We start from the raw sequence: 13,475 nt of genomic DNA, 5'->3' as shown, positions 1-13,475 counted from the left end.
TTCTGCAAAACAAGACTGCGTCATGACCTCGAGATTCTGACCGTGCAACGGGTGCCTTCCAATCAGGTTTTCGGTAACCCGTTGTTGTATCACAAAAACATGGCAGCCAATGCACCAATCAACAGCTTATGCCGAAGTCCTGCTTGATTGGTTAGCTTGCGGTGTCGCATAAAATTTGCATTGCTCACATATATATCAGACGTTGTTTACGGAGAGGACTCCATTGGACAATGGGTGATACTCAGACTAGGAAAGAAGAGGCCAAAAGCCAGTATGGTACAGGCATGCAACTTTTCTTCGGATCTGCTGACTTCCTAGTTTTTTACTTCTCATGAATGCCATTACAAATTGAAAAATACTGTACAAAGTCTTGTGTGGTTTGGGATTTCCTCGTTTTTTTTCCAAATTCCTAGTTGCATGCCTGATGGTAATGTATATTTAACGCAAAGGTAACAGTATTAATTGGTATCAAGGTTTATATCTTAAAGAGTGCCCCTGGCGTCAAGTGGTGTCCAGGCCTGAACGTCCCCATGCCCAACATTTCTCGTCAAATTTTCTGCAGTCTGAAAAACTTTCCAGTGAACCGCTTTCACCTCAGAGAAAATCTGTCCTTTGTTACTGACTTTCAAGTGATTCGTCATGAAACGGCAGTTGACAGCCTAAAATTGCCACCTGCGTGCATTATGGGTATAGCCGGACTTTACCCGAATGGATGCAGTGCCGGATCGAATATCTGAGACATGAAATCAATACCGAGGTAAATGGCAACAGGATCGCAGGTGTCAAGATCTAGCAATGGTTTTAAAAAGAACCTCCCCCTCCTCCCCTACCTGTACCGCCCTTACCCCCCCCCCTTGAAAATGTCACAGAGGGAGTTAAATACAGAAACTGGATTTCCTGAGGTCAATGAAATTTTAGTCTAGGATTGTGGAATGTGTTAACAGCAAATTGATGCCGCATGATAACATCACATAACCTTTCCAGTGATAAGCTCAGTGAGTACACACTTTGCAAATGTTCTGTAGTCCTATCGACCTAAACCCCAAGACATAACACTCGTAGTGGCGTCTACCCAAATTGCCCATGTAGTGCTTGTGTTGTGCGCTGGTCTCAACCTGAAATCCACAGGGTATTCAATTTGCCAAAACCTTGAAAATTTGGGAGTCTAAAAAGGTTCTTGAAATGTGACAAATGCTGTACACCGCACTTTGTACGATGTGCTGGTACTTTCTTACATGCGTCCCAATCGAGAAGCATGCATGAGAGTTTGAACCATTTAAAAATGTTGAGTGAAAATTAAATTGAACATTTTGTTCAAATTTCAAACCTTTGTGTGACCTCGCTTGTTCAGTGTGGTCACAACATAGACAGGTTGTCGTAATTGGCAGGTTGCCAAAATTGACAGTTGGTCATTGTAGATAGTTGTCATTATGGACAGGTGGCCACAATAGACAGGTTGCACATGTCATAATTGGCAGTTTGCCAAAACTGAGATGTGGCCTCATTAGACAGGTTGTCGTTATGGACAATTTGGCATTTTTTTGAGCTGGCCAAATGCAAGCTAAACTAAAAACTTGGCTTCTCTAATTTTTTTTGGCAACAAAAAAGGAGGGAAAAAATTGGCCTTCATTCAAAAATGCCATTTGTACGAAAAGCAAACATTATGAGTCAGTCTGATCGTTAGCCAATGACACATTCCAATGTAGACATTAGATAATGTACATAACCCAATTGATAACCTACGCATTTCTGGAAAACGTTCCAGGATAACGTGATATCTCTTGGCACTTGTTCAAAGCTCATTTGTCTAACTCTTACAGACTAGAAGTTAACACTGGTAAATATCAAATCCAACGACTTTGGCACAAGATACAGAACTGTGAACTGTAGTCTTTTCCAAGCCTGAGTACTGGTATAATAGTCTAGGTCCAAGTACAACGTGAGTCCAAGTCATTTTCAGTGTGACACTAGTCTGCGTCTGATTAACCAAGCGTGTAGTCTGTGTACCCTTGCGAATGCTATACAAGCAGATTCGGATATTAATTATGCGTTTTCTATATTTGGTCTTGGGTTATTTACCCGTTGTCGCGTCAAAGACATCTATAAATAAAACCCAGACACTACATCTATTATTCTGTTATGTTGTAAATTGAGTAAACAATGGTCGCGGTCACGCGCTCATATGTTATCTGATGCGCCAAGCTTAGAGCCAACGTCATGTCTAGGTTTTATAGACCTCTATGCCCGCCCGGACGTTGTTGTATTACAAAAAAACTGCATCCGAATCGACCAATCAACGACTTAGTCCAGATTTTAGAATGAAATGACATCACGATTTAGTAATGTCAACTCCGATTGGCTGGCGTGCAGTGTCGCATAAAGTTACATGCTTAGATATATCATGCTTAGATGTTGGACCGGAGACGGGGCTCCGTGGCCATCTGGGGGTTAGGAAGTTTTCAAAGAATGGACTAAAGACCATTGTAACGTGTGATGTAATACCAAATGGAAATCGACAAGCAACCCAAACAGTTTTAAAAGCATCTTGTCCATGTGGTTTTGCCCACATTAAAAAGTCACCATTGCTGACCAGTCACATTTCAGAAATTAACATGCAGAGCGGAAGAAATAGTTTGCTGTGTGTGACCACAAATGTAATTTGTAAACAAATGTAACATGGTCTTGATTTATGTAGCCCATATACGAGAATTCAACCGTGAAATTATTCACTAAAAAAATTATGGTTGCCGTTATTGAAATTTGCCATTTTCCCTGTTCATTGCTGATTTCTAGATCTGAAAGGCATCGGGTTGAAGAAGGGTATGTTCTTCAACCCGGACCCCTACATCAAGTTCTCCATCCAGCCCGGCCGGAATCACAACCTGCCGCTGTCTGACAGTCATTACGATCAGGACCAGAGGACGTCCATCGCTGAGAAAACAGTCATGCCATCGTGGGATGATCAGGTATGGAACAGTAGAGGGCGCTTTGCGTCCACTCACCAGAGCTGCAGTGGGGGAGGTGGGGGAGATTCGTTAATATATTAGGTAGGGAGTGCTAATGAATAATCCGAATGCGCTCAAAACGAATGTTGTAGCCATCTCGGGTCGCAGTGTTGGTGACTCGCTCTCGATTCGCGGTCGCATCGGTTACAGACTCAGACTCGGACTAGAACTTGACCATTAAGACTCGGATTGGACACTAAGGCCACAAAAAAAAGTCTCCGGTTTCTGGTATGCACGCGCGTCGCCGTAGCCATGCGCGTCGGCAAAATAAAAAAGTTTTTTTTTCAATGAAAGATGATGTCTCAAAACCGCCAAACTCACTGGTTTGACTGGAATCCTGCTGCTGCACAGTTTTAACATGTTTTTAGATGGGGTTATGATCGAGAATAAGCTTTATGTGGACTCCCATATATTTTCACTATGTTTAGTCGGGCACCATTTGCAGTCATCAGCCGACATTTGAAGCAAAAAGTCAGGTAAAAAAAAAAAAAAAAGCCGCGTCGCCGCACCACTTTTTGGACAAGCTCCATACCAGAAACCGGAGACTTTTTTTTTTGGCCTAATGAATCGTGACGTGTAAAAATACCTTTTGAAAATTTATATTTTCTGAAAGTAACATTAACCCTTGATGACATGTGATCAAAGCCGACCAACCCGATGACAGGGATATATTTAGGCGTTATATAATGTGAGATGTATCGCGTGCACATACTGGTTTGCGTTCATATAACTTGGAGTATTCACGACCAATTTTCATCCGAATGTACACAAACATGTTGTACAAAAAATGTAGTTTACATGGACACCAGGCATTTAATAGGCATTCAAGATATGTTTGTACTTTGACCCTGTGATTGAATGGGCATGCTGTTGAACCGTTACACAATAATCGTCGCGTTAAAAGTGAAAGGGCGCGATGCCCGTGTATTTCATTACCCGAAAGGATACACAGATTACGGGAGGAATTCCAGACATTTAAGCGTACGCGCACCTGCTAAATTCAAGCGTCAAGCCCAACTGCCGCTTGATCAGTGACTTGCGCCGGCGCATCCGCCAGATTCAGGATCCTTCCCAGGGCGTGGAGAATTAAAAGCATCCGAGTTTATGGGAAGTTTCCTCTCCTATAGAGGATATGACTCCATCCAATACGGTTCACCTTTCTCTCATCTCCCCTAGCCTGTCAACCCCCCCCCCAGTTCTCACCCCCCTCCCCTCAACCTCCCCCTCAAACCCCCCTTCAACCCCCCCCCCCCCCCTCTCTCTCTCTCTCTCTCAGAAAAGCACAAAGGGGAAGTGAACACGGAAGCCAGAACATGCGAACGGCTGTAGACATCAATCAAGCTAAATTTCCCAGTTTTTGTTTGGCATTAACTTCACTTTTTTTCCCCCTGTATTTTAAGAAGGAAACTGTTTGACTTATTAAAAGGTCCTCCCTTTGGGACCCTGGAAATTCCTGACTCATTTTTTCAAAGCGGAAAGATTTCGGGGGGTGTCTGAATTAGTTCCAAAATTTCATTGCATGCGACAGGTGCAGGAAAACAGTGATCCGAGAAGGGGATGCAACATGGACGAAAAAAGCCGAAAATTGGCGAGGATTCAAGATTAATGAACCGTAATGTAGTTTGGGTCCCACAGGGTTTGAATACCGGGATGTAAATCTGCCAGACCGCACTGGATGGGAAGTACATGTAAATGGCACTTGACGTGATTAATTGAAAAATCTAAATCAGTTGACTGAGTATGGTTTACACAGAGAAGTGGCGATGTATTAAGAGTTGATCACAAGTCCTAAGAATTCGTCGCCAGGCCTCACACGTCAATCACAAGTCGTTCCGTCTCAAGTCACGTCACAAGCCATCCAATGGACTTTGATAAAGGCATTCTGTAGTCAAAGTTCTTGTGACTCGAGTTGTTAAAGGACTTATGATTTACTTGTGACAGGACTTGTGATGGATTTGTCTACAGCTGTCATGGCTGTGCGAAAGTAGTACCTTGGCCTTCTAAGAGCGATGCTTTGTGGTTTCCAGCCATGAGTACATCAAATGTGGCCTCTAATTCCGACCACTGTACCACCAGTTTAGCCACCAGTTTTGGCCTCCAATTTTGACCTCCAATTTTTGTGCCCAGTTTTGTCCACCAATTTCTGCCTTAATTTTTTTGCCACCTCTTTTTACAAATTGTTTGCCACAGTTTTTTTTTTTGGCCACCACTTGTCTTGCCAGCAGTTCTTCCCACCAATCGTGTCAATTGTTTCCAACAATAAGTTTTGCCACCAGTTTGGCCATCAACTTTTGCCAACAATTTTGACATTAGTTTTTGGGCCTCAAGTTCAGAATCAACTCTGCTCACCAGTTATTGGTTATGACCACGTTTTTTTGCCGGTAAAAGTTGCCACCAGATGTGGCTACCAGTTCAACCACTAATTCTAGCCATTGGTTCTGACCACGATTTTGGTCAGTTTTTTTCGCCAGCAAGTATTGCAAATAGTTTTGGCAACTATTCTGGCCACTAATTACCGGTACATGTATTGTTTACCGGTACATGTACCAATAGTTCTGGTCCTACGGACATACTATGAACATGTTCAAAGTTCTATCCACCAATTTTGGCCGGCATAATTTGTCACTAGATTTGGGCTACCAGTTCTGACCACCAATTCTAGCCATCTTACTTTTCTCATTCTTGCTACCCCACACCTTTGCTGTCACCGTTGAGGCTGCTAGTGCCCCCCAACTAAATATTTCCGTTGGAGTTATGACAGAGATTTTCCCTGTCTTAAGTTACACCTACAAATCCTTGACCTTGTCATTTTTTTTTTAGTCTGCACCTGAAAAGGGCAAGTAGTCTCAAGAAAGCCAAGCTAACAACTAACACACTTTTCAAAACAAGGAAGCAATTACTGAATAAACCTCAAAATATTTTGACATTTTCCTCAGATAAAAATAATCCACCTTTTGCAGTAAAATAAGGTGGAAAGAAATTTTGTTTTGTAAAAAAAAATTACATGAGTCACGAGTCAGTACCGTTAGGTCTGGTCATGTTTGCTGAGTCCAAGTTTGCTGATGTTAGGCGAGTCGAGTTCAAGCCACTGCAATTGCCATGTAAGACGGACTCGAAAAAGTGGCAAATTTAAAGAGTATGCGAGTGGAAATTGCTGCGTGGCAATGTTACACACCCCAAAACGAACAGCAGTGAATATCGATCGCACAGTGCGTATATGCATGCGAGCACTTGGCTTTTTCGCAAATTTGCGAAAAAGCCTTTACTTTTGTTCTAATTTTTTTTTTTTTTTTTGGGGGGGTGGTTTTGCTTACTTGTTTCGCCTCGCGTAATCTTTAAATTTGAAACATTTCAAACTGCGTCATTTTTCATAAACTGTTGTCAATCTTGACGATTTACAGTCTTTGGTAGCACATGGGATATATCTTACAACATTCCCCAAAGGTCTATATAAATGACGTCATCCTAAGACCATCAGATTCAAAATTATGACCCCTCCAATGAGTGTGGACTTCCTTTTTTGTGGTGTTTATGCCACTATGACAGCCAAAATCTAAATATGTCCTTAATTAAGATTACAGTTAGCTTGCAAGGCTCACCAACATGTAATATTTGGAGAACTTTTTAAAATTGGGCAGTTTCCAACTTGGGCATACATGTCTGACATAACGCCATTTGAGTTTTAACCAAATACGTGCCAGCTTGTGTGTAAAATAGAATTTAACGTTTTCACGATGCACATCTGTCGTATCATAATTAGTACAGTTTGCTTTTAATTATGCATATCCACTCCAAATGTCGAAACAGGTAGGGTGCACCCTAAAAGTGTCTCTGACAACCTGTCTTGCGAGTTTCGATTCCGCGCTCCTCCCCGACACCTGACACTTTTTTTTTTAAGACTTCACCCCGGCTTGCTCATAATCCGATTACCTCTTTCAATTAAGCACATCTCCTTAATTCTTGCCTTCCTTTTTCCTCCTCCTCCCGGGGCAGGAGTTTCACTTCAGAGCGGCCCGCACCGACGTCCTTGAGATGGAAGTAAAGGACAAGTTTGTGCGATCGCGGCCGATCATCAGTCGCTTTCTGGGTCGGTTGGCCATTCCCATCCAGCGCCTCCTGGAGAAAGCAGCTCTCGGGTGAGTCCTTGTCACGATGCACTTGCAGATGGCAGGTGTCGGGTTAGAATCCTGTCTGTAGATATTGTAAGTTAACATACCAACTGATTGGTCATTCCCATCTGCTGACCATTCCCATCCAGCGTCTCCTGGAGAAAGCAGTGATTGAGTGAGTTCTTGTCATGGTTCAACTCCACACTTGCAAATTGCTGGTGTTGGGTTAGAATCCTGTCTGTAGATATTGTAAGTTAACGTACCAACTGATTGGTCATTCCCATCTGCTGGCCATTCCCATCCAGCATCTCCTGGAAAAAGCAGCGCTCGGGTGAGTCCTTGTCATGGTGCAACTCCACACTTGCAAATTGCTGGTGTTGGGTTAGAATCCTGTCTGTAGATATTGTAAGTTAACGTACCGACTGATTGGGCATTCCCATCTGTGGCCATCCCCATCCAGCGTCTCCTGGAGAAAGTTGCACTCTGATGAGTCCTTGTCATGGTTCAACTCCACACTTGCAAATTGCAGGTGTCGGGTTAGAATCCTGTCTGTAGATATTGTAAGTTAATGTACCAACTGATTGGTCATTCCCATCTGCTGGCCTCCCCGTCCATCGTCTTTGTCGAGAAAGCACTTTGTTATGGCCGAACTCTACACTTGCAAATGGCTGGTGTTGGGTTAGAATCCTGTCTGTAGATATTGTAAGTTAACGTACCAACTGATTGGTCATTCCCATCTGCTGGCCATCCCCATCCAGCGTCTCCTGGAGAAAGTTGCACTCTGATGAGTCCTTGTCATGGTTCAACTTCACACTTGCAAATTGCAGGTGTCGGGTTAGAATCTTGTCTGTAGATATTGTAAGTTAATGTACCAACTGATTGGTCATTCCCATTTGCTGGCCTCCCCGTCCATCGTCTTTGTCGAGAAAGCACTTTGTTATGGCCGAACTCTACACTTGCAAATGGCTGGTGTTTGGTTAGAATCCTGTCTGTAGATATTGTAAGTTAACGTACCAACTGATTGGTCATTCCCATCTGCTGGCCATTCCCATCCATCGTCTTTGTCGAGAAGGCACTCCGTTGAGTCCGTGTTATGGCGGAACTCAACACTTGCAAATGGCTGGTGTTGGGTTAGAATCCTGTCTGTAGATATTGTAAGTTAACTTACCAACTGATTGGTCATTCCCATATGCTGGCCTTCCCATCCATCGTGTCGAGAAGGCACTCCGTTCTCCGTTGAGTCCGTGTTATGGCGGAACTCAACACTTGCAAATGGCTGGTGTTAGGTTAGAATCCTGCTTGAGGTATTCCAAAGCCCAGTTACCATATCGATGTAAGAAACGCAAGAGAAACGCAAACACTACCCAAACTGCAATGCAGACATTATGGAAACATTTTACCCAGAATTGTCACCGACGACCCAGACAGACGCAAACTACCTGGCAGACGATTCCGTGCACTGTCTGTGCAGTGTGTGTAGTCTGCGTAAGCTTAACGTCAATATGGAAACCAGGGGTGCGTTTTGGCGGTCATAACCAAGAATTTGTTCGGTGGTTTCTCTTTGGTTAATTGTTTTGGGGATTTGAGTACTACATGATCATGCGTAATTCTAACCCAATTAAAATTGCCGAAGAAATTCACCAACAAGAAACTACCGAACCAATTCTTGGTTATGACCGCCAAAACGCACCCCTGGCTTACTAGTTTTGCGCATGCCTTTCTGGGTTGGACGTTCCAGCAGATTTAGTGATATTAGTGCAGATCAGCACATGTACAGTATGTAAGTTGTTAGAGAGGTTTTGAACGATGAGTATGATTTGCTCATATTTATAGTGTTTTTTTTGGTTTTTATTTTCCAGAGAGCGGACAGTGACCTACAACTTGGCCAAACGGCATCCCTCCGACCATGTCAGTGGCTGCCTGACATTCACAGTGGAGATTGACCAGGAAGACAGCCCCGAGAGTAAGTAGGAATCCAATTGTCTGTGTACATGTAGGCCCAGAGAGTTAGCAGGTATTAAATCGTTTATCTGAGCCCAGAGACCAAGTAGTAATTCAAACGTGCTAATCCAATAATGGCCATTGCTATTTTTTTTCATAGGGAAGAGTAGGGCTGTGCCGTTTATACGGATATTCAAATATTCGTTCATGAACCAAATATCCGAATAGCTTTTTTTTTTTTATTCGAATATTCAAAAAGTATGAGAGGTCTCGAGGAAATTATGAAAAAAACATGTCCGATGTTCTCTTAAAGTAGAGTACATCATGTGTCATTTGTCCTTTTTGTTTGTTTGAAGTAACAAAAGTGCTCAAAATCTAAAGAAGGGTGCTTAACAACTAACATGATGAAGTTTTGTGATTGCTGTATAGTCTGAGAAAAACAATATTCTAGGATCTTGATTTGAATTCAAAAGTTGACCAGTCATGTTTTGAATTGCGCTCTAAAATCAGCGTCTGGGACACGTTCTCAATCAGCAGATTGCAGCTACGCGATGTCGCGCGTTGAACTGACGAATAATAGCAAGAGTGTGCGTCGTGTCAACGTTCCCACGCCCCAGTCCACGGCTTTGCCAAATTAAAAACGAACTACTCAGGGAAATTTCCAAAAATGTGTCTTTAGACGTATCATTGGAAATAAGCTTCTTTTATTGTTTTCTTAAAAATGACAGCATGCCGGAAAGAATAATTTCACAGGGAGTTTAGTGCCATTACTGTCTTTAAACCAAGTATGCTTTTCAACAATAATTTTGTCAGTTACTTTTTGGATAGCTGCAAATGATGGACTGTAGCTCTTATCCTGTGAGTTGAGTGTTTTTTATTGTTTGTCAAAAACAATGTGGCCTAATGGTTAGGGTTTGTGACTCATGATCAGAGGGTCAGTGGTTCGAATCCAGCTGCTGGTCATATGTTGTGTCCTTGGGCAAGCCACTTCACCCCCCCTTGCCTCTCTCGACGCAGAAGTATAAATGGGTACCATCATTAGCTGGGGAGTAACCTGCGATGGACTAGCATCCCATCCAGGGGGAATAGAAATATTCTCAGTCGTTTCATGCAACTGAAACTGGAGATAAACGCGTGCCTCATGGGCCACATTGGCTCATGACAGACTTAACTTTTTTACTACCCACAGTTTTGTCGAAGCCACTTTCATGCATGATTTGAGAGCTTCTCTGTCCAGCTGTCCGGTGAATATCCCTAGTCTTTTCTTCAGTGGGGCTTCTGATTTTGTGTACAAAAAGCTTGTCCGAGATTTAGAGATAATTATAGACATGTGTGTCCTTGGAAAAGCTCAACAGGCGGGATAGTTGTCTAATCTTACTCATCAGAGTTGACGCAGTTCTCGATGCAGCTGGATTAAAACCAGGAAATACTCATTATTCACTCTATTATCGGGCCGTAACTTCGTTAGCTCTTACATAAGGGCATTAAGACTTACCCACTTTTACGGATGACGCAATACCTTTCTGAGCGAAGCGAGTTTATTTCATTTACAGCCCCATGTACGTGTCTGTTTTTCTCAATCAAATTTGCAACATTGAAGTCGAACTCTGTGATGAATGTGCCTCACAAACTATTACATGACAAAAGAAAAATAACCTGTCCCACTTTTGATCATAAATAACTCTGTTGTTTACCAATGGAATTAAATCAAAATGTTAGATCAAGTAAACAGGCATGACAAATTTTGTGGAGCGAGTTGCATCAGCTTTGTGCAAGAGGGTGAGATTTAAACACAATATGAAAAAAAGTACTAGCATTCAGAATGTTGATACAGCGCTAGAGACGGTGGCGGAAGGCGCGTGCTGCTGCCGAAAGCTTCTGAAGGAATGCAGGATCACCCCTGATGTCATTGCACACCTCCTGGATCGTGTGTTGCGACAAACAATCGAGGAGGTACATGTGCAATGACATCCAGGGTGATCCTGCATTCATTCAGAAGCTTCGGCCCATGTCTCCAGCGCTGCATCGACATTGGAGGACGCCAAGTCGAAAGTGGCAGATTCTGAAAGTGAGGATTTTCTTCGTATGGTGTTTAAATCTCACCTTGTTGCACAAACCTGATGAAACTCGCTCCATTAAATTCGTCTTGTTCATTTTGTGATAGAAAACAAAGATTATTTCATCATTTAGTCAGTGAGGTATGCCTGTAGAGAGTTTCTTAAGTGCTAAAAAAAAAAAAAAAATACCTGAATATACTGGAAATTTATTTTTATTTGAATATCAAACAAGGTTTAATATTTTCTTGTTCAGATGAATCTGTTGCCAATGGTGATGAGGAGCACGTTGCAGATCATGTGACCCGGTCCGCATCAGTCCCCGCCATCGCAAGCCTACAGGAAGAGCTCGACTCCCGAAACCGGGCCGGCACTCTCCCTTCACCCACCCGCCCCTCGGCTGGTGCCCATCACGCGGCCGCGGACCGAACAATATCAGCGCCTTCCACCTTCCACCCGGGCAGTGTTATACGAGCGACCAATGGCAGAGCACCCGAGACGCCGACGGAGGACATAACGCATCCAATTACTCACGAGCAGCTGTCTGCTGCTGCACGGCAGACGAACACTCAATCTATCGGTGATATACAGAGTATACAGTGTTCTTTAATACTGCCGGACAAAGGCGCGTCAAACGATAACGATAGAGTTAGAGTGGGATCAGTGAGGCACACCTCGCCGAGTAGACCGACCGAACTCAAATTACTTATACCTGGGTCAAAGGGCACGACCTCGCAACCTGATGTCGTCGCGCCTGCGGTGGCCACCCAGACTTCCCCATCGCCGCAACCGACTAGCGATGCCCCAAAGGGGAGAACTATGCAAGCCACGAGATCTCATCAAGCTAAAGCGCAAACTCCCGATGTGGTGGAGGAAGCCATGTTTCCGTTAACGCTGGACGATTCCGAATTGGATCACGCTAGTGCAAGTAACGATACACGATCTGAGCTCTCGAACGATTTGGACGAAGTATCAGATCGGCGTGCGTCAGCGGATGGGAGTAGCCTATCGCGTCGGTCGCGCGAGCTCCAAAACACGGGCTTGAGTTCCTCTTTGCCTTCCAAGCCACATTCCACGTCGGCGTTGGCCGCAGATCGCCTGCTTAGTAACGAGAACCTCGTCGCTCGCGCCTTTCTCAGTTCCTCCCCGTTGAGAATTCACCAGTCCTCTTCCAACTCGCCCAGCACGTCGCCGCTTGGTTCTCCGGCAAGCAGGCGCCGCGCCATCAGCGACATTGCCCTCCAGAGAGAAATTGAGGAGGAAGTCAGCCGACTACGGATGCGTTCGTCGACAGCTATGCCCAACCGCGAGCCGGAAACGCCTACCAACACTCCAGTCGGTACCCCGCAAGTCGATTCCCACTTAACCGAGCACAGTGCTGTGGCGAATGTGAATCTGAAACAAGCCAGTGCAGACGTAACAGCTGTGCCCAAGAACAAGTCCACACAAGTGGTTAGACCGTCGGCAAATTTGGCTGAAAATACGGAAACTGTCGCTGCCGGTCCGAGGAACAATAACAACAGCCAGACGCAGCCAGCGAACAGCGCATCGGTGGAAACGGCGTCGGTTTCGAACGCCGCCGATCCGACGAGCATCGAGGGCGCCAGCACCACCTTAGTGACAATGAGCCAGAACAGTATTACCCAATCAGAGGCTGGGAGTGAAGCCTCCCCAGAGGGCACGGTGTCGTCCCACGGCGACGCCCGGTCCACCACGGAGTCGGAGAGCTTCGAGTCAGGAACGAGTCACTCTGCGGGATCAGAATCCTCGGATCTGAACGCAAGAGGAGGGGACTCAACCCATCCTGACGAACAGGCGTCAGCAAATGGGGCAGCCGGGAAAGGCGACAACGTCTGGCAACGTAGGAAAAAGTACAAGTCTTCTAGACCAAGTCTAAGAGGTTAGTTGAAGAATTTTTGCATTCACGTAAGTTGACCTCATAACAGCTTTCAACTGCAAAATTTATTTCTTCAGCACTCTGTGTATTTTATGTGTTAAATTCGTGGCAAAAATCGGAGTGCACAAATGTGATCGGCTCCACAAAAAAGGGCATTACATGTAAGTCGCGCTGTGCATTGTCGTGTAATGGCCTGCTCAACATTGAGAGGGTGAACGTTTTGTGAAAATGTGATTTTCAGTTTTTTGTCGTAAATGACATCTTTATTACCTACAGTTTCAGGTTTCATTCACAGAAATGTTGATTTTGATGAACAAAGTGGAAAAAACCTCAAAGCCTGTTTTCTCAGTTGTGTACGGTAATTTAAACTCCAAGGAAGTAATTCATATGCAAATACGCCATATCTCCAGAACAGTAGAGGCTATGGAGCTCTATTATACACCAAATGAAAGCTTACGTTGTGGCCTTT

General features: G+C 44.2%; 1 protein-coding gene across 3 annotated transcripts in view; it reads left to right on the top strand.

Moving 5' to 3' along the window:
- Positions 1 to 13,475, top strand: part of LOC119719272 (E3 ubiquitin-protein ligase HECW1-like) — a 50,224-nt gene that overhangs the window by 22,928 nt on the left and 13,821 nt on the right. For all 3 annotated transcript variants that reach the window (XM_038188657.1, XM_038188658.1, XM_038188656.1), the window contains 4 exons: positions 2,794 to 2,966; positions 6,999 to 7,141; positions 8,974 to 9,077; positions 11,366 to 13,009. In XM_038188657.1, coding sequence (XP_038044585.1) covers positions 2,794 to 2,966; positions 6,999 to 7,141; positions 8,974 to 9,077; positions 11,366 to 13,009 — 2,064 coding nt within the window. The remainder of the gene's footprint in view (positions 1 to 2,793; positions 2,967 to 6,998; positions 7,142 to 8,973; positions 9,078 to 11,365; positions 13,010 to 13,475) is intronic.

Source organism: Patiria miniata, unplaced genomic scaffold (genome assembly GCF_015706575.1).
Source record: "Patiria miniata isolate m_02_andy unplaced genomic scaffold, ASM1570657v1 HiC_scaffold_8, whole genome shotgun sequence".
In the NCBI taxonomy this organism is placed as follows: domain Eukaryota; kingdom Metazoa; phylum Echinodermata; class Asteroidea; order Valvatida; family Asterinidae; genus Patiria; species Patiria miniata.
Note: the sequence above shows the minus strand (reverse complement) of the source record. Positions and strands in the feature narration are given on the sequence as shown.